General features: G+C 38.8%; 1 protein-coding gene across 1 annotated transcript in view; it reads right to left on the bottom strand.

The window, feature by feature from the left end:
• Window positions 1–733: 733 nt before the first annotated feature.
• LOC123874904 (probable ATP-dependent RNA helicase spindle-E) overlaps window positions 734–17,926 on the bottom strand; it is a 28,148-nt gene continuing 10,955 nt past the window's right edge. The window contains exons 7-26 of the mRNA XM_045920460.1: window positions 17,196–17,374; window positions 16,554–16,717; window positions 15,742–15,909; window positions 15,012–15,174; window positions 14,111–14,238; window positions 13,268–13,477; window positions 12,524–12,753; window positions 11,598–11,655; window positions 11,430–11,521; window positions 10,837–10,963; window positions 9,511–9,726; window positions 8,725–8,937; window positions 7,881–8,006; window positions 7,392–7,552; window positions 6,282–6,401; window positions 5,390–5,512; window positions 4,684–4,831; window positions 4,225–4,346; window positions 3,368–3,592; window positions 734–2,244 (exon numbers count right to left, since the gene is read on the bottom strand). Coding sequence (XP_045776416.1) covers window positions 2,109–2,244; window positions 3,368–3,592; window positions 4,225–4,346; window positions 4,684–4,831; window positions 5,390–5,512; window positions 6,282–6,401; window positions 7,392–7,552; window positions 7,881–8,006; window positions 8,725–8,937; window positions 9,511–9,726; window positions 10,837–10,963; window positions 11,430–11,521; window positions 11,598–11,655; window positions 12,524–12,753; window positions 13,268–13,477; window positions 14,111–14,238; window positions 15,012–15,174; window positions 15,742–15,909; window positions 16,554–16,717; window positions 17,196–17,374 — 3,109 coding nt within the window. The 3' untranslated portion in view covers window positions 734–2,108. The remainder of the gene's footprint in view (window positions 2,245–3,367; window positions 3,593–4,224; window positions 4,347–4,683; window positions 4,832–5,389; window positions 5,513–6,281; window positions 6,402–7,391; window positions 7,553–7,880; window positions 8,007–8,724; window positions 8,938–9,510; window positions 9,727–10,836; window positions 10,964–11,429; window positions 11,522–11,597; window positions 11,656–12,523; window positions 12,754–13,267; window positions 13,478–14,110; window positions 14,239–15,011; window positions 15,175–15,741; window positions 15,910–16,553; window positions 16,718–17,195; window positions 17,375–17,926) is intronic.

Here is a 17,926-nt window from a genome sequence, read left to right on the forward strand (position 1 = left end):
TGAAATCGTGATAGCACATTGCGAAAAATTCACCCGGATTTAGAAAATTTAAATGCTGGCAGAAAAAAGGCTCACTAAAAAATTAAGGGATGATAAAAAAAAGTACGAGATTCTAGTTTTCATTCTAATAGTAAGTGACATCATTCACTACACAGGTTTCGGCCAACATTTACAATTTGTTTTAGTAAAAAACAGTACCTTATTCTCTAGAAACATTTAACAGTAATAATTAAATACTGGTCATTTTGCAGGGGGTGCAATACAATTTAACTTTCTTTTTTAACTGTACAGTTCAACACTCTTTTTACAAAATGCCAGCTAATAGTGACTCTCTCTAAGCTAAATTGACAGATTCTAAAATAGTACTACCCTTTTCCACAGGGAACATTGTGTACTTTTAATCTGTCAATTTATGTGCACATTTTGAGACCTCACTCGCCATTTCAGCATACGTGTCAACTGTCATATCAGAAGTACAACTTTAGTCCTTAATTTGAGGTAGATGCGACGGGTCGGCCCGCGAAATTCAAATTTAATTTGGTTTTTCGCAATTTGTAAACTAATACGACAACGTAGGCTTATGGTATTCTAATTCCGACAATGGTAGTATCATCTTCACAGGATTACATAAAAATCTTTACTTGAAAGTGTTCAGTTTAAGAAATTAATCAAAATAATGAGTGTGACTTACAAATTAGTCGATACTTTTTTAAACTGGACCCTTCCAAGTAAAGATTTTTACATAAACACGTGGAAATGATACTGCCATTGGCGCAATTAAAATGCCATAAGCCTACTATGTCGTATTAGTTTACAAATTGCGAAAAACTAAATAAAATTTGAATTTCGCTGGCAGACGCGTCGCATGCACCTTAAGGGTGAACCCTACTTTTGACTCATAGAGCTAAAATGGCTAGTGGGATCTCTAGTGGGAGATCAGTATACGAGTACAACTGATTCAACCCCTCTATCTAACTTATCCTTAGCAATTAGTTTGGCATAGAAAAATATTTTATAAGCATTGTTAACATAATATCACAATCATATCGTACTTATGTAACAAAAAAGTACTATTACAGTTTAGTTTAATTTAATCTTTACTACAAAAAGAAAAAAAAATCTGCAAAAAATCAGACACAAGTTTAAAAAATCAACGATTGAGAAAAACCTATTTACTTATTTACTATTTTATAAAGATTTTGCGGTTAATTGAACAACACTCTCGCAATTCGTTTTTTTATTGTATTCAAATTGAATATACAAGCTGCAGTTTTGGATTAATTCACTTTGAAACCGATTGATCGACTTTAAGGCTGCCTTCACATTAAATGCGCATCGTAAAGTCCTATGTTGTGACTATAATGTGAAGGCAACCTAAACGTGTGATGATTGCGAGTGCATTGCTACAATAATCACGCATATGATGCAGTAACTCTTACATATTCTTTGAGTTTAGTGTTATGTAACATTACACATCATATTAAAGATTTATGCAATCAGGTTTTACACGCATTTTTTTCAAAAATAATGTAGCTAATCTTTTGTACACAGTTTCTTTATTCAACTACAGGTCTAATATTGCTATACCTGTCATAATGTTCTCAGTGGAAAAGGATAGCACTAGAGTTAGACCTGACAATTTAGTTTAGTTTATAGATTGTGTACAACGACTGCCCACAGTATATTTATAACAAAAACGATACTAATTAATAATAATAATAATAGAGAGGCAACATTCTTTTTAATCAACATTTTTTCATAGACTGAAAAAAAAATATATGTAATAGGAATATGCGTTACTTATACATTTTTATGAGTAGGTACGCATAATACAGTAAAAATAAGAGCTGCATATTTTGTCTTCTAAAACGGAGGAAAGACCAGATTACCTAACAGTACCCCAACCATTGGAAACGTCTCGATCACTCTTACCGCCTGACACTATGGCTGCAATTTACAATCTTACAAAAATATGCCATAGGCTGCGTTCGCTTGCTCGTCTCCGCTTTACCAAAACGCAGCTGAGTTTATACTGTACTGTGTAAAGTTAATTTAGATGCGATGGGATCAATTTACAATTAAGAGTACATATTAAATGAGGTGGTAATTTAAAGTTCCAAGTGGCGGAAATCCTCCTCTTTGTCGAGATGCGCGTTGGAGCACAGATGTATGCGCATCGCGTGTACAGGCATCGGAGGCGTGGCACACAGCTTGCAGACAAGCTGCGATGACGTTATAGCCGTCCTGGGTAACAAAATGTCTTCCTTATTTACTGGTATACGTCGCGAACAATAAGGTTGGAATCTATAGAGCGCATTTTCACTTTGCTTAGACTAAGTTTCAGTTAAAACGAGACAGATTTATGCCAGCGGTATAACGCTGTCTCGTTTCAACAGTGTCTTAAGTCTGAGCAAAGATGAAGTGCGCTCTTTAGATCTTAGCGTAAGGCGACAATACCGAAATACCGAATACAGGCATTCCGAAACAGTGGTAGATGCTTTTGACGATTCAAAAGAAATTGTAAAAGTCTAATTGAATAAAAATATTTTGAATTTAAATAAGGCCATGTTCCCAGTAGGTGAACAGTAATTTTAAAACGCAGTGTACAGCGCGTAATGACGCAATTTGCGGCGTCCCGCTTGCCAAATCATTCAGTGAGCGGCTGATTCTATCGAATAAATAACGCGTTGCGGTTAGGTGTGTTATAAACATCGTATAAGTACAGTCACTGCTAGTTTAGTGGTCAAAGCATCAGGCCTACTCGGGGGTTCGGGGTTCGAGCCTGCGCACGCAACACTATAAATTACAAATGTATTATAATTTAATGTAACATATGCATGCTTATAGGCAGAATTTGGCTGTACCCTTTTTTCTTCGTAACATCTACAGTCTACACTGTTTACCCATATTCGCAATAAAGAAATTTGATTGATTGATTTAATAACTTTATCGGAGTTATGTCCGTTTTAAGCAATTAAATTTCACTTGCTTTAACGGTAAAAGACGTCGTGAGGAAACCTGCATGCCAGAGAATTTTCCAAAGGTGTCTAATTTAAAGGTCTCAGGTGTCTTTTCAATAAATATATCAAATCAAATCAAGAGCCTTACCAATCCACAAATAATAAATTATGGCTTAATCCCTTCTCATTCTGAGAGGAGTTGATGCTCAGTAGGGGGCCAGTGATTTTTTAATTTTATTACATGTTAGCTTTCGACTGCGATCTCACCTGGTGGTAATTGATGATGCAGTCTATGATGGTAGCGGACTAACTGGGAAGGGGTCTGGCAGTTTTGTTACACCCATACCCTTATCGGTTTCTACACGGCATCGTACCGGAACGCTAAATCGCTTGATGAAGTAACTCACCTGGCAACCTGCATCTTCAGCTCTTCATTCTCCTTCATCATTGCGAGTAGCACTTCCCGAGGTAGCTCGTCTATTTCAATAGGCGTGTGAGGAGGGTACACGACAGCCTTTTGCAACATGTCCGGGATATTGATCTCCAGAAGATCGTCTTCAGGTATGGATTTCCACTCCCATGCATTCACCACACACTGAGGCTCACGACGCTTGCGTCGTTTTTGTAGCAACCTGAGTAATATTATCAATTCATTTATCGTTCAATTTACTAGAATCTAGATGGTCAGCAACTTCACCCGCGTGGATATAGTTTTTTTTTTTTAAATACCGTGGGGAATCTTTGACTTTTCGGGATAAAAAGGAGCCTATTATGATCCCCGGATTGAAAGCTATTCTTCGATTTTAACTTTTCGTTAAAATCGATTAAACAGCTGAGTCTTTAAAATACCTGTAGGATCTTTTTGATTGTCTAGAACAAAAAGTAGCCTATGTCCGTCCCCGGGATGCAAGCCATCTCTGTATTGAATTTCGTCAAAATCGGTTACACAGATGGGCCCTGAAAAGCTAGCAGACAGACACACTTTCGCATTTTATAATATTGGCATGGTATGGAGTGTGGGTAAGGATCATGAAAACTACGCTTCCGGCTTCGCTCGGCGAAAATATGAATACTCTTTATTCCCTATCCTGTTGGTATTTCGAAAAATCCGGCCTTATTTTGATTATAACTAAAATTGATGGCCAGACCTCTTTGAGAAAATTGGCATGGAAACAATTATAATAGCCCTTAAAGATCATTAAAGAATACTTAAAAGATGAAGGTAAGAAACGGTAAAAATTAGAATATCTTTTTGTCCACTTACTTCATAAGATCGTCTCGTATGAAAGCTGGAATCCTCGGTCGAAATTCATCCTGGGTAGACGGGATGTCTTCACCTTCATTGCAGAACATAACGTAATCCATCAAGTAACGTATGTGGTTTATCTGCATAAGTAAACAAAAATATTATGATTAATCCACTGTTACAGAACAGGGTTAGTTATATGAAGAGGCGCATAGCGATTTCACGTTCCGGGTCGATGCCTCGGAATCCAATCTTAGGGTTTAAGAAAAACTTTAATAATCCTTTCCAGATTAGCTCGCTTATATTAAGACTGCATCATCACTTGCTAGCAGGACAGATCGCAGTCAAGTGCTAACTTATCATCAAATAAAAAAGTTGAAAGTCCTCAGGGCTGCCCAGCCCACACAGCACGTTCACGTAGCGCGACTTGTCGTCGGCTCACGAAGCTGAGGTGCCGTAAGCATGCACGGTACGTACAAGACCGATGTCGCTGACGGAGAGGTCCGCGTCGATGTTGACGAGCAGGTCGTGTTCCGGGAATCGTGGCGCGCCGCTCTCGGAGCTGCCCAGCCCGCACAGCACGCTCACGTAGCGCGACTTGTCATCGGCCCGACGAAGCTCCGCCCTAAAGTATGAAACCATCACTTTAAGATATCCGAAAACTGAAGCCCTTCTTAAAATCAAGACATTTTTAACTAAAATTTAAAAAAATAAAACAAAACACTTTGATGTTTTACTCAAAAATAATCAAAAAATTATAAGTCTTAATTATAAATTTAAGTCGCCCCCGACATGACGAAATGTCTTCACTTCATCGTCAAAATTATCTGATTCTTTTTTCATACGCAAAAATAATTGTTCATGTATTCCTCCAGGTTTTAAGAAAAACGACGGTAGTTAGTTGTTTTGCCTTTTTCTTGTTTGCGCTAGTAGCGCCATCTAGATTATTGCATGCGGCAAGACGATAACTATGTGTCATGTCTCACGTCTCACACGGAAAATCAATTGGAATACTTTTCAAGATAACAATAAAAAAACCTACAATAGGCAGCATAACTCTAACTATTATTATAACTATAAAATCTATCTTAAATAATGAAGTATACTTTAGTGAGGACACAATCCCAGCCTGTGTCTGTTCCTCATCCTTACACTCAAGACTCAAGTATTTACTACTACTTACTCTGGGCAGAACAGGAGGGAAATGATAGCTGGTAAGCCTCTGATGTTCGGAAGAAGGGTGGTGTGACGCAGGGTCAGTCTGCTGCTCAATTCGTTCTGACCCACATCTGCCGCTACCAACAACCTGCGTAAGATAAAGTGCATTACTATTTACTACTATATAATGACCGCGACTTCATGCGCGTGATTATATTTTTAAAAATCCCGCGATCACCATGGATTTTTACGGTAAAAAAATAGCCTATGTGTAAGACCAAGATAGATTATCTGTATTCCAAATTTCAGCCAAATCCATCCAGTAGTTTTGACGTGAAAGAGCAACTAACATATATACTCACACAACACACACACGCACACACACACACACACACACACAACACGCACCCACGCACGCACGCACGCACGCACGCACGCGCGCACGCACGCACGCACGCACGCACGCACGCACGCACGCACGCACGCACGCACGCACGCACGCACGCACGCACGCACGCACGCACGCACGCACACACACACACACACACACACACACACACACACACACACACGCGGCGGCTAACCTCCTACCTAGCCGGATGTGTGTCCCAGGTATACACATATTCTACACATATTCGTCTACGATTTCAAGTGCAAAACTCCCAACGATCACTGGGTTGGGTGGGGTGAGATATGACATGACATGGTTTTGTAGAACCAGATAAGATGAGAAGCTTAAATAGTTTAGGGACTTTTTTTATAATATAATTAGCGAGCAAACAAGCAGGTAGGTCACCTGATGAACATTTGTAGCATCAGAGGAACCACCAATGCATTGCCAGCCTTCCAGGAATTTGTCGGTCCGCCCCTTGAATAACCCTATGTTATAATCTAGTGGAAACACCGCCCAATATTACCTTTCGTACACCTCTTGAGGTTCTGTGTCCAAAAGAACCGAATTGACAGAGCTCCATTCTATGCTAACCATTTTTTCACGGCTCGCGTACATCAGGTTATGTACCGATGCCTCCAACGGGCTAGAAAAAACAATATCAAATACAGTACAATTGCCAAAAAATAAAATATTAGATAATATGATAAATCCTAAAAAAAAACTAGTAAATTTCACCGACTTTAAATTGACTAAAACTTAACTATGGTACATAAATTTTGGGAAAGTACTCGTACATTGAATATTTGCTCTATGTGTCAACTGCCATGTCAAAAGTACGATTTTAACAGAGCTCTCTCCGTCACTCGTTTCATACAATTGTAGTTCCAATTTCATTTGAATATTAAGCAACCAAAGTCCATGAAATTTTGCAGACATATTCTAGAAACTAATATCTGTGTCTGTGGTGTTTTAGATTTTTCTAAAAATATTAAGTTTTAAAATTACAGGGGCTCAAAGATTTGTATGAAAATTTTTAAGACCGCGTAACTTTCAAACCGAATATTTTAACAGAAATCTGGAAAACCATAGACATAGATATTGGTTTCTAGAATATATCTGCAAAATTTCATGGACTTTAGTTGCTTAATATTCAAATGAAATTGGAACTACGATTGTATGAAACGAGTGACGGAGAGAGTCCTTACTAAGGGCGATTACGCACTGCATCCGATCCGAATCCGTGAAAATACGTTCCGAACTTGTCATAGAACTATTTGTATGGTAGCTTACGCACTAGCTTCTGACTTCCGTCATCCGAGTTCTCGCCGTCATCCGTGAGAATATCTCGGATGTGCCTCGGATTCAAATCGGACATATGACGTATGTCAAAGATGTCAACTGAATAGCTTGAATTTGAAACAGAGATCGGATTAGTGCGTAAGCAATAGCAGAGTTCGGTCCGAGTTTTTTATATCCGTATTTTCATATTCACATTTCACATTAAAAAAATCACAGAACATGTGCTTAAGCATTTGGGATGCTCTACAATCATACGAACTTGTGTGATGTTCTTTGGTGCCCGTTATCTACCTATTATTATCTACCTGAATAGGGTTATATTGTCACCACTAACCTGTCTGGTCCATTAAGGCACGCGTCAGAGATGCACTCCCTGTAGTTAGGAGGTTCAATCTCGTGCAGATGATTGAACGCCAACTCAACTTGCTCCTTGTTCAACGCACGCTTTTGAGCCAAATTGAGTTCTGTGGCCGTTTGCCTAATGTCGTGATTTAACTGGTGACAAAATGATTTCAAAATCATTTTTAATGGTCAACCATTAAAAAAAACTTTTATTTTTTCAAAACATACCACGCCATTTTCGCCATTTTTCACGCCACATTTTTTCCAAGAATGCCTATGCATTCTTGGAAAAAATTACAATAATACCGATCGCATCCAGAAAACCATCGAATTATAGCAGAATAACCTTGAGGTGGTAGGAAGGTCTTGCATATTACAGTACATTTTTGGCCAACGCAAACGTAGTAGGCAAAAGCGGCAGAATAGATCACTTCGTATTGCTAGAAAAATCAATGTAATAAAAAACGTATATAAAATATACCTTAGAATCGTAACTTTCTTCGCAGGGGACTGCAAATCCTTTTTCCAAAAGTACCTTGTTCACGTTAGTCTTTCCTCCTTCGGCCAACAGTTCAATGGATGTTACTCCGTGAGCCACCGAATAAATCTAGAAATTAACTTTAGTATTAGTCTGGACTCTTTTAACCCTGATCGGCAGCACTGGCATATAGCGCGCTACAAGCCAACGCCGACCTTTTTTTAAAAAAAAAAAAATGACCAGGTGGGTCACCTGGTGTTAAGTGATTACCGCCGCCCATGAACATTTGCAGCACCAGAGGTACCCTAGAATAACCTCATGACCTCTCAGCGTGTATGCGCAGTGCTTAGCCAGGGATCAACCAATACTCTAATCAATTTCATTGGCACTCCGTAGTAGGAACGTCATCAAAATAGAATACTTCCAGTTCTATTTTACCAGTGATTGGAAATTCGTCTGCTAATGATGCATATTTGGGTGCAAATGGTCGGCCATAACACGGGAGCAGGACCTTTGGGAGCGCCGCGAGCGACATAGTTTAAAGTAGGTGCCTGGGTTTTGGGGAACCAGGGAACACAAACATTGGCCGGCTTCTTGGTTCCCCAGGGACTATGGCACCCTATATGTTTGTAATTATCATATTTTATCTGTGAACTTTTGGCTGAATAAAGAATATTTATTATTATTATTACAAAATATGCTCTTTAGTGGCGTCGCGGCGTTTGGCGTCCCCTAAGACCCTACGCCTACTCTTCCGGAAGCTCCCTCAGACTATGGACTTCCCATGCGACCCATGCTTCTATAGTCTATGTAGAAAGAAGGTGATCAAAGACGAAAAATCTCTCACCTTGCCCAGAAGCCCTCCTTTGGAGACCAGCTCAGTAAACAGTCTCTCAGCATTAGGGGACCACTGTGCATGGGCATGCAGTAAAGGAGCAGGCGCGATGCTGCTCAGCACGCACTGCATGGCTAGTGGTGGAATATCACGGCACTCTTCCGGAAGCTCCTTCAGACCGGAGGTTCCCACGCGACCCATGCTTCCATAGTCAATATAGAACACCTGTAAACATTCTCTCATCATCATCATTAACGCATCGCCGGCCAACTACTAAACACTGTCTCTTTTTAGAATGGCCATACGGGCCAAGCGCGGATTGGCCAGTGTGGCGATTTTTTATTTAATTTATTTGTACCAATTACCAAACAATGTCCCCCAAGAGGACCCCATGGTCCTCTTGGGGGACATTGTTTCGTAATTGGTTCAAAATTCATTTCTTTATAGTCAGTGGTTCAGTGTGTGGATCGCAAACTTTCGTGTAACAAATTTCAACTTTTAGTCCAATAGATTTGGAGCAAATTGGCTATGACAGACGGACAGACAGACACACGAATGTTCCTATAAGGTTTCGTTGTTTCATTCGGGCGTACGGAACCCTAAAAAAGATATGAAGTGGATAGGGAAACACTTAGCTCAATAAGATATCTATCTCTACCTGTGACCCTTGGCAGTGGAAGAGATTGTATATGAAGAACAATTGAGTACATTAGAGATAGAGTGTAGGCCTTATGATTTGTATGACATTTTGGCACTGTTACAAATGTTTGCTCCAATGTTAGTACCATACGAGCTTACCTCAACCATTTCCTTGGGGAGCAGGCGCGTGACCCTCGCGCGGAACAGCAAGGTACCATTGGCGTCGCTGTACGGAGCCGCGACCAGCGTGTCCACGGCCACGGAGTGCGTGAACGCGAGCAAAGGCTTGCGGTTCAGCGTAAATTGTATCATTTGCAGTTCAGAGGCTGTCGACTGGTCAGCGTATTGCACCCAGAAGCGACCGACATTAATGAGCTGTAAGAATTTCATGTATGTGATCAAGGCTGATTCTAATTAACATTTTGTACGTCTTTATTAATAACTGGATGATGCTAGCGACTTCGTCCACATGGATTTAGGTTTTTAAGAATCCCATTGGAACTCTTTGATTTTCCAGGATCAAAAGTAGCCTGTTCCTTCCCCGGGATGCAAGCTATCTCTATACCTTTCGTTAAGATTGGTTGAATGGATGGGCCGTGAAAGGCTAGCAGACAGACAGATAGTGCGAAAGACAGACATACACACTTCTTCCTTCTGGGCTGGTTTCCGCACTTAAGGACGCCTTTGCAAAATGAGTAGGTATCAAAATTGCACTACTAGATAAGAACACTGCCCACACGCACATAGCTGACTTTAATTGTGTGGAAGAGGTGACGGAAAATCGTTCTTATAGTATCAAACCGGCCATCAGTATAAACCGGCCAAGTTCGAGTCAGACTCGCGCACTGAGGGTTCCGTACTCAGGTATTTTTTCCAACATTTTGCACGATAAATCAGAAACTATACATAAAAATAAATAAAAATCTGTTTTAGAATGTATACGTAAAGCCCTTTCATATGATACCCCACTTGGTATATAAAACCTACCTACCTGCCGAATTTCATGATTCTAGGTCAACGGGAAGTACCCTATAGGTTTCTTGACAGACAGACAGACAACAAAGTGATCCTATAAGGGTTCCGTTTTTCCTTTTGAGGTACGGAACCCTAAAAATAATGATTTTAACAATAACTTCCCTCCACTTCTGGAGATAAAGGACCAATCTATCTTTAGCAGTCTGTAGTTCCAATTTATTTAGTATATTTTAGCCACAAAGAGTACCGAAAATCTGTGCAAGTGTGTAAATACGTCCTTAAACGTTTACGTCTGTTGTGCGTAGAGACAGACAAACTTTCGAATTTATAATATTATTAGAATGGGTTTTTCAAAAGAGATTATTTGTTTTCACTGTGTGATTATGAAGTGATTTTTGATATTATTTCAACGTAGGCAAAGCCGATAATGGTTTGGCAGTGAAAAATGCTCTTAAAAACGCCGCACCTTGCCAGATTTGCGAGGGCATTTATTGTTTCCAAACAACTTACCTGTGAAATTTGCAAAGGGAAGTGCGTATCATCGATCTCGGGTAGGCGCGGCACCATTTTGCTAACTTCCGTATTATGTTTCCTCAATTCTGCTATCGCTTCGGCCAGCGCGGTTGCTTTTTCAATTCTACACAAACACTTATTATTTAGCTTTTATTCCACGAGAAAATTTCAAAGCTAAGATTGTGTCCGACCCATATTCGACAAAATTCAGATCTAAAAAACTTTGATTGAATCCGGATGTGGACACTACACTGTTTCCGTTTGGACGGATGTTGCTTGCGTATTCGTGAGATTGGCCATTCAGCATGACGGTTCGAATTCGGATCGGACGCAGTGCGCAAGCGTTTTCACAAGTAATATTCTGATTAATTCGGTCCGTGAACTCCGAATTGGAGATATTCTCGGCTTTGGGAAACGAAATTCGGATCTAGTGGGCAAACCAACATACAAATAGTAATACTGCTTCTTTTGGATTGAGAATTCTTGGATTCAGATCGGATGTAGTGCGTAAAAAGCGCGTAAAGAGCCATGTACGTTTTTTGTAATAGGTTTTTTATTTAGAAATACCAACATGAGAAGAGTATACTTACGGCAGCAATGGAATTCTTATATCCATCTTTAAGTGTCTCGCCTTGATTGCTTTGTACACTGGGAGAACTACTTGACCCGGGATAGTTGGGTCCTAAAAACAAAAGTTTTTTTAATAATACTACCAGCTAATATCCTTGAATGATAAAATTGTTGACTGTTGTACTTACACCACCCTTTTGACCACTTCTTAGGTCCTGATTTTCTTGGAAAGTCAAGTACACTTTTCTGAAACAAAAATGAAAAATTTAAAACTGTTTATGAATTTTATAGAAACCAAAGTTTTGTGAAACTTATATATCAGTCGAAGCCACAATCTATCATCGATTAAAAAACTAAAAAAACCGGCCAAGTGCAAGTCAGCATCGCGCACTGAGGGTTCTGTACTTACTCAGGTATTTTTTCCAACATTTTGCACGATAAATCAAAAACTATTATACATAACAATAAATAAAAATCTGTTTTAGGATGTACAGGTAAAACCCTTTCATATGATTGGTATAGTTATCTTATTTTGAAAATTGAAACACATTTTTTTTTTAAATGATGTAACTACAAATTCGCGGTTTTCAGATTTCCTGTACTTGTGCTATAAGACCTACCTACCTACCAAATTTCATGATTCTAGATCAACAGGAAGTAGGTACCCTATAGGTTTCTTGACAGATACGACGGACAGACGCACGGACAGACAGACAGACAACAAAGTGATCCTATAAGGGTTCCTTTTTTCCTTTTGAGGTACAGAACCCTAAAAAATATCAAACTATTCGAGTATTGAGTGAAAGCCACATACTAAGTACTAAACCAACTGCAGGCATTAGCCAAGTATGTACATTTATTATTATCAAGTAAGATCGTAGAAAAATCTATGACCTGATGTTCGAAAAAGAAAGAATAATGGTCAAAATGGTCCTCATTACTCCAGGAAAAATTCATGGTTTTCAGATTTTTTCCTTTACTTTTGCTATGCACAACATGACATGACAGACCCGACAGACGAACAGACAGAGGGACAAGAAAGTGATCCTATAAGGGTTCCGTTATTTCCTTTTGAGGTACGGAACCCTAAAAACAAAAAAAAAAGAAGTCTCACCGGCCGTTCTTGTCGAACGTCACTCTGGGCTCGTCCCCTATTTGCTTCTTCACTATATTCTTGATGGCTGTGGCATACACTTCCCCCGGCTGACCGTCGGGGAAGCCCCTCAGGTACACAGAGGTACGAGGGTCGAGGCCCCCCAGGAGCTTTACCGCGTCTCTCTCGCGAGCCTCGTCTGTTGATACTTGCACGAAGTATTGAGGGTAGAAAGCCCCTGCCAGTATGACCTAGGGGCAAAACAGGATGGTTTTTTAGAAATTAGAAATCTTTATTAGCGAAACCACATTACATTGGAACCCTGACTCCTAAATTAGGAAAGCCTGTATCTAAGGGCCAGTGCTTTCCCCAACATTAATATTTTTGTTAAATATATTACTAGCTGATGCCCGCGACTTCATTTGCGTGGATAAAGGGTATTTTTTTAAATCCCGTGGGAACTCATTGATTTTCCGAGATAAAAAGTAGCCTATGTGTTAATCCAGGGAATAATTTATCTCCATTCCCATCCAAATCCGTTCAGCCGTTTTTGCGTGATTGAGTAACAAACATCCAAACATCCACACTTCCACATTTATAATAGATTAGGATTATTGTCAGACTTCTTGTCAAGAGCACTTTAACAAATAAAAACAAATTAGTAATGATTTTAGCTTTACAATAATAACTTCTTATTTTCTAATAAAAATCACTCATCTTTCCAAAAATTCTGATACACTACGAGAATTATGATTTTTAGCTTACCTTTAGTATCACAGGCTGTTCATGTTTGTTCCAAGGTGAAATACGGGTTTTAGGATCGATGCCTTCCCTTGAAAGACGCATCCGTAATTCTTTGACCATATCGTCGAGTTCTCTGAGAGATCGAATCTGTACGTAGAAACGTCTTGCCCAATTGGCCTCGCTATTGCCTGGCTGCTTGAAATACTTTTGCTGACGTAAATGGGTCCACACCTACGAATTTTTTTAAGACATTAACTTAATAAAACCTGTAGTGTAGAAAAAACCCCTTGGCATTTATAGAACGCCCGGGACTTAGACGTAAATTTAATTCTTTGAAAAATATTGCAGAAACATCTGTTTTTCCGGGATAAACATATTGTTCTAATTTAGTTAATTAATTCAAACATAAATAATATGTATATATTTTTATTGTAACTATCCACCATAAAATTATATGTGAATTATATTATTATGGCACTATATGTGAATGTTGTATACACTTGTTATTTTGATAGATATATATATATCAGCATGTGAGAATATGTAAGTTTGTCTTCTTCTTCTTGGTAATAGATGACTGTCCAGGGCTCTTCTAGACCCTGCATCACGTTGACCGATCTATTGTGAACGCCCCCATTTTACAGTTCCTTTCCACTACTGATTGCCACCAGGAACAGCAGCAGCTTTTTGACTGAGATATTTAATGTTGTAAGTGTGCTTCTTTAAATAAATAAATCCAGGGTATAAGCTAAGTTTGTTAGCCTTGAAAAGGTAACAGATTGGTAGATAAATAGATAGATACACTTTCGCACTTACAATACATATTAGTATGGATGCATTCAAAGTAGCGATAAAATTAATTACCTTGTAAACGTTCAGTATAGCAATGCAGTCACTGGTGGATCCATCGGCCCAAGTCAGTTTGGAGTTGTAAGCGTTCAGGCGTTCTCGGAAGGGACTACTGAACACATTTTTCACGGACATACCAGCAGCTGTACAAATTAAATATAATTAAGCACCAATCAGGCTTCGCTTGGGGTTGTTTTGAAGATATTTCACCAAATACTAAGTTAACAAAATAGTGGATTCTCTACATAAGATCATTACATAGAGTAGACATATTAGAAAATTAACTCCACGCCGTGCTGAGTTGTTTGTGCTAATTTCAGAAATATAGCTATGATGCTATAAATATAATCTAAATAATGCTAACTGTATATAATCTCTAACTTAACTAAATTAAAAGGTCTGAAGCTGAACATAACATCTGTGCAAAAAAATTGAATTGATTACTTGTGCATCTGTCTGTCTGGGCCAATTTGCTCAGAATATACTGGACTGATTAAGTTTGCACACACATGAATTTCTGAGACTCAAAAACGGACGAGTAAGTAAAAGTAATGTGGTCTAAGATGGGACGCGTTTACCTAGAAGGTGCCTATTCACTCTTGTTTTAAAGATACCCGGATTGTAATTGGTAGGAAACACAGATCGCGGAAGAGTATTCCAAATTTTAATTTTAAATTGAATAGTTTTACCCTTTACCTGAAACTAGAAATAATAGCTCTTTACTTATGGATCAGGTATGAGCAAAGTTATAAGAAGTCCTAAAACCTTGCCTTATTATAACATGGTAACAATTTTTTGCTTACAGACTTCATTGCACTTTCTCCAATCTTTCAAGTTTCAACTCGCGCTTGCCCGGTTTATTACAATGTATCTCGCGGAAAAGCGGAAACGGATAGCACTGATAACAAATTCTCACCCATTATAATACTCTCCTCCAAGCATCCAAATATGTGGCCCAGCATAATAAGCTTGGAGATTTTCACATCGAGCGGAAGCTTGGCCATTACACGACCCAAGTACGTGATATCGCCGTCTGATTCACTCCATTCGCCATAGAGCGTCTTTTTTAATGCTCCCGCCTTGCAAAAAAAAAGTTTTTTTAAAAATATTAATTATATTTGTATTTTATATTAAAACCTACTATTAATTACACAAAACATGTAAAAACAATATTTGAAAATATACAGGTGACTTATAATAGGGTCTTGGACTGTAGTAATAAAGTGATGTGATGTTTTGTATAGCAGTAGTTTATGGGGTTCAAATTCATTTCTAATTTTCAATTCATTCCCACAGCAATTACTCAATTTTTATATAAAAATATAAGAACTCTTACTGGCCAGTGAACCAGTCGCCTAAGAGGCATCAAACGGTGCTATTTTTATTAGAAACCCTCACTAAACCCAGTCAGCCATGGGGTGAAAATATTTGGTTCAAAGTTTGATAATTTGGAAATTATTTTGAAAATTTTCGGCTTCTATCGAAGTTATACACGAAAAGAAATAAGATAATAAGCCAGTTTAAAATGTTAAATACATATTGTGACTATTTCATATCAGAACCAGTGGTAAATTATTTTGACGATTCAAAAGCACTTGTAAAAGTTTGTTTGAATAAACATGTATTCTATTCTATTTAGTAATTACCTCCTTCAACACAAGTATGGTGCGATGTATGTTGGATATGTCCGGGGGGTCCATGGCTAGCGCCAGGATCTCGCTGGGCTGGCCCATGTCCAGCATTTTGGCAATAAGTACCAAACGCTCTAGAGGACATCGGATAATTTCTGGAGTGCATTCTTGCTGCAGATCTTTCTGTAACAATCATTTAGAACTATATAATGCCCACGAATTCGTCTGCATAAGTTTCGGTTTTTACAGGTTTCTTCTTAAAAAATTACTTTATTTTCCAGGATAAAAGTAGTCTATATTCGTCTCCAGGATGCAAGGTATCTCTGTACCAAATAGACTTTGGTATGGATTTAAGTTTATTAAATCTTGTCGAAATGCTTTGATTTTCTGGAACAAAAATAAAAGTCCTTCCTCGGGATGCAAGCCGACTCTGTACTTTTCGTCAAAATCAAACGGATGGGCCGTGATAACCTTTTCAGAAGCAGATTTTCAAACAATAGATTTTCAAAGAACTGTGAAAATAGAGAAGAAAAAACACTAACTTTCAGTTCTTTGAAAGCTAGTGTACCTACCTAAATTCTTATAATGGATATCATGTTCTTATTTCACCACGATGACCGCTCAGCCTTGGTTGTAGTAGTGAGTTTAACGCATTACGTAGTAGTTACGTGGTAGTAATGAGTTCAACGCGTAACCTAAACCGTGTTGTGGTCAAAACTGGGCGCCATGCATACTATAACAAATAACAATGTGTACGTGTGCACTCACACAAACGTAGCCAAGCGGTCTTCGTGAAATAGAACATCTGTGCATATAAACAAACTCACATATGCCTTCTCAGTGATGAGTCTAAATACTCTGCCGTCGCGCACTCGGCCCGCGCGTCCCGCCCGTTGCTCGCAGTTGGTTTTAGACGCCCATGTCAGTTGCAAGGACGTAAAGTTCGTGTTCTGATCCGCGACCAATATTTTCATAAGACAGTAGTCAATCACTGTAGAAAACCAATAATATGTATATTTTGTATACTAAATAATGTTATTAAATATTTGAAATTCGAAACCTGCCCGCTTCTCAATTTGAAATATGTATTTAAAATTAATCAAAAATTTCCTTGAAACACTATCATACAAGTGTAAATTAAAAATTTATAACACCCCCGACAAGTGAAGGTTACAGTTACTAAAAAGAGCTGATAACTTTCAAACGCCTGAACCGATTTTCTTGGATTATAGCTAAGAACACTCTCGATCAAGCCACCTTTCAAACAAAAAAAAAACTAAACTTAAGTTGGTTCATTAGTTTAGGAGCTATGATGCCAGACAGATACACACGTCAAACTTATAACACCCCTCTTTTTGGGTCGGAGGTTAAAAAGGACAGTTCTTTGTCATTATGCAGGCCTTCAATCAGAGCCCTACGACTATTCAAATAAAGCATATTACACTCGCTTTTCAACAAAATTTACATACCATATTTAATATCAGGTACAGTGATGGAGCTCTCGGCTATGTTAGTAGCGAGAATAATCTTGCGGTGTCCGGGAGGAGCTCGCTTGAAGACGCGTACTTGTTCATCGGCAGTAATGGTAGAATGCAATGGCAGTACCCACCAGTCGTAATCAGCGCATTGCGCGCCGGCTACTTTTTTCCTTAAATAAATCAAAATAAATTCAAAATCGAAAAAACCGGCCAAGTGCTAGTCACACTCGCGCACCGAGGGTATTTTTGCCGAAATTTTGCACGATAAATGAACAACTATTATGTATAAAAACAAGTGAAAATCTGTTTTAGAATTTACAGGTAAAGAAAGCTCTTTCATATTATGATACACCACTTGGTGTAGTTATCTTACTTTGAAAATTGTAAATACTGATTTATTTGCTCATTTGTTGTTATGAATAATTAGTATTTTCAATTTTCAAAGTTGTTTCAGTTTGTGCCTAGTTTTCATTCGAATCGACCGTGTTTTACCGCAATAACAGCGAAAACTGCTGACGCCGCGATCCGACCGCGCCCGCGCCGCCCGCGCCGGTCGTACGTGAGGCACAATGACCTAGTTCCGCGTTTCGCCGCGTCAGGTTTATTGTAATAGCAAATAATATAATCAACGCTATACTACTCGGGTCCTCCAACTATGGCCGATACAAAAATAGAATTAAGAACGGAAACTGAGCATTTGCTTTTCAAAGCATTTTCAGACA

This window comes from Maniola jurtina, chromosome 19 (genome assembly GCF_905333055.1).
Source record: "Maniola jurtina chromosome 19, ilManJurt1.1, whole genome shotgun sequence".
NCBI lineage: Eukaryota > Metazoa > Arthropoda > Insecta > Lepidoptera > Nymphalidae > Maniola > Maniola jurtina.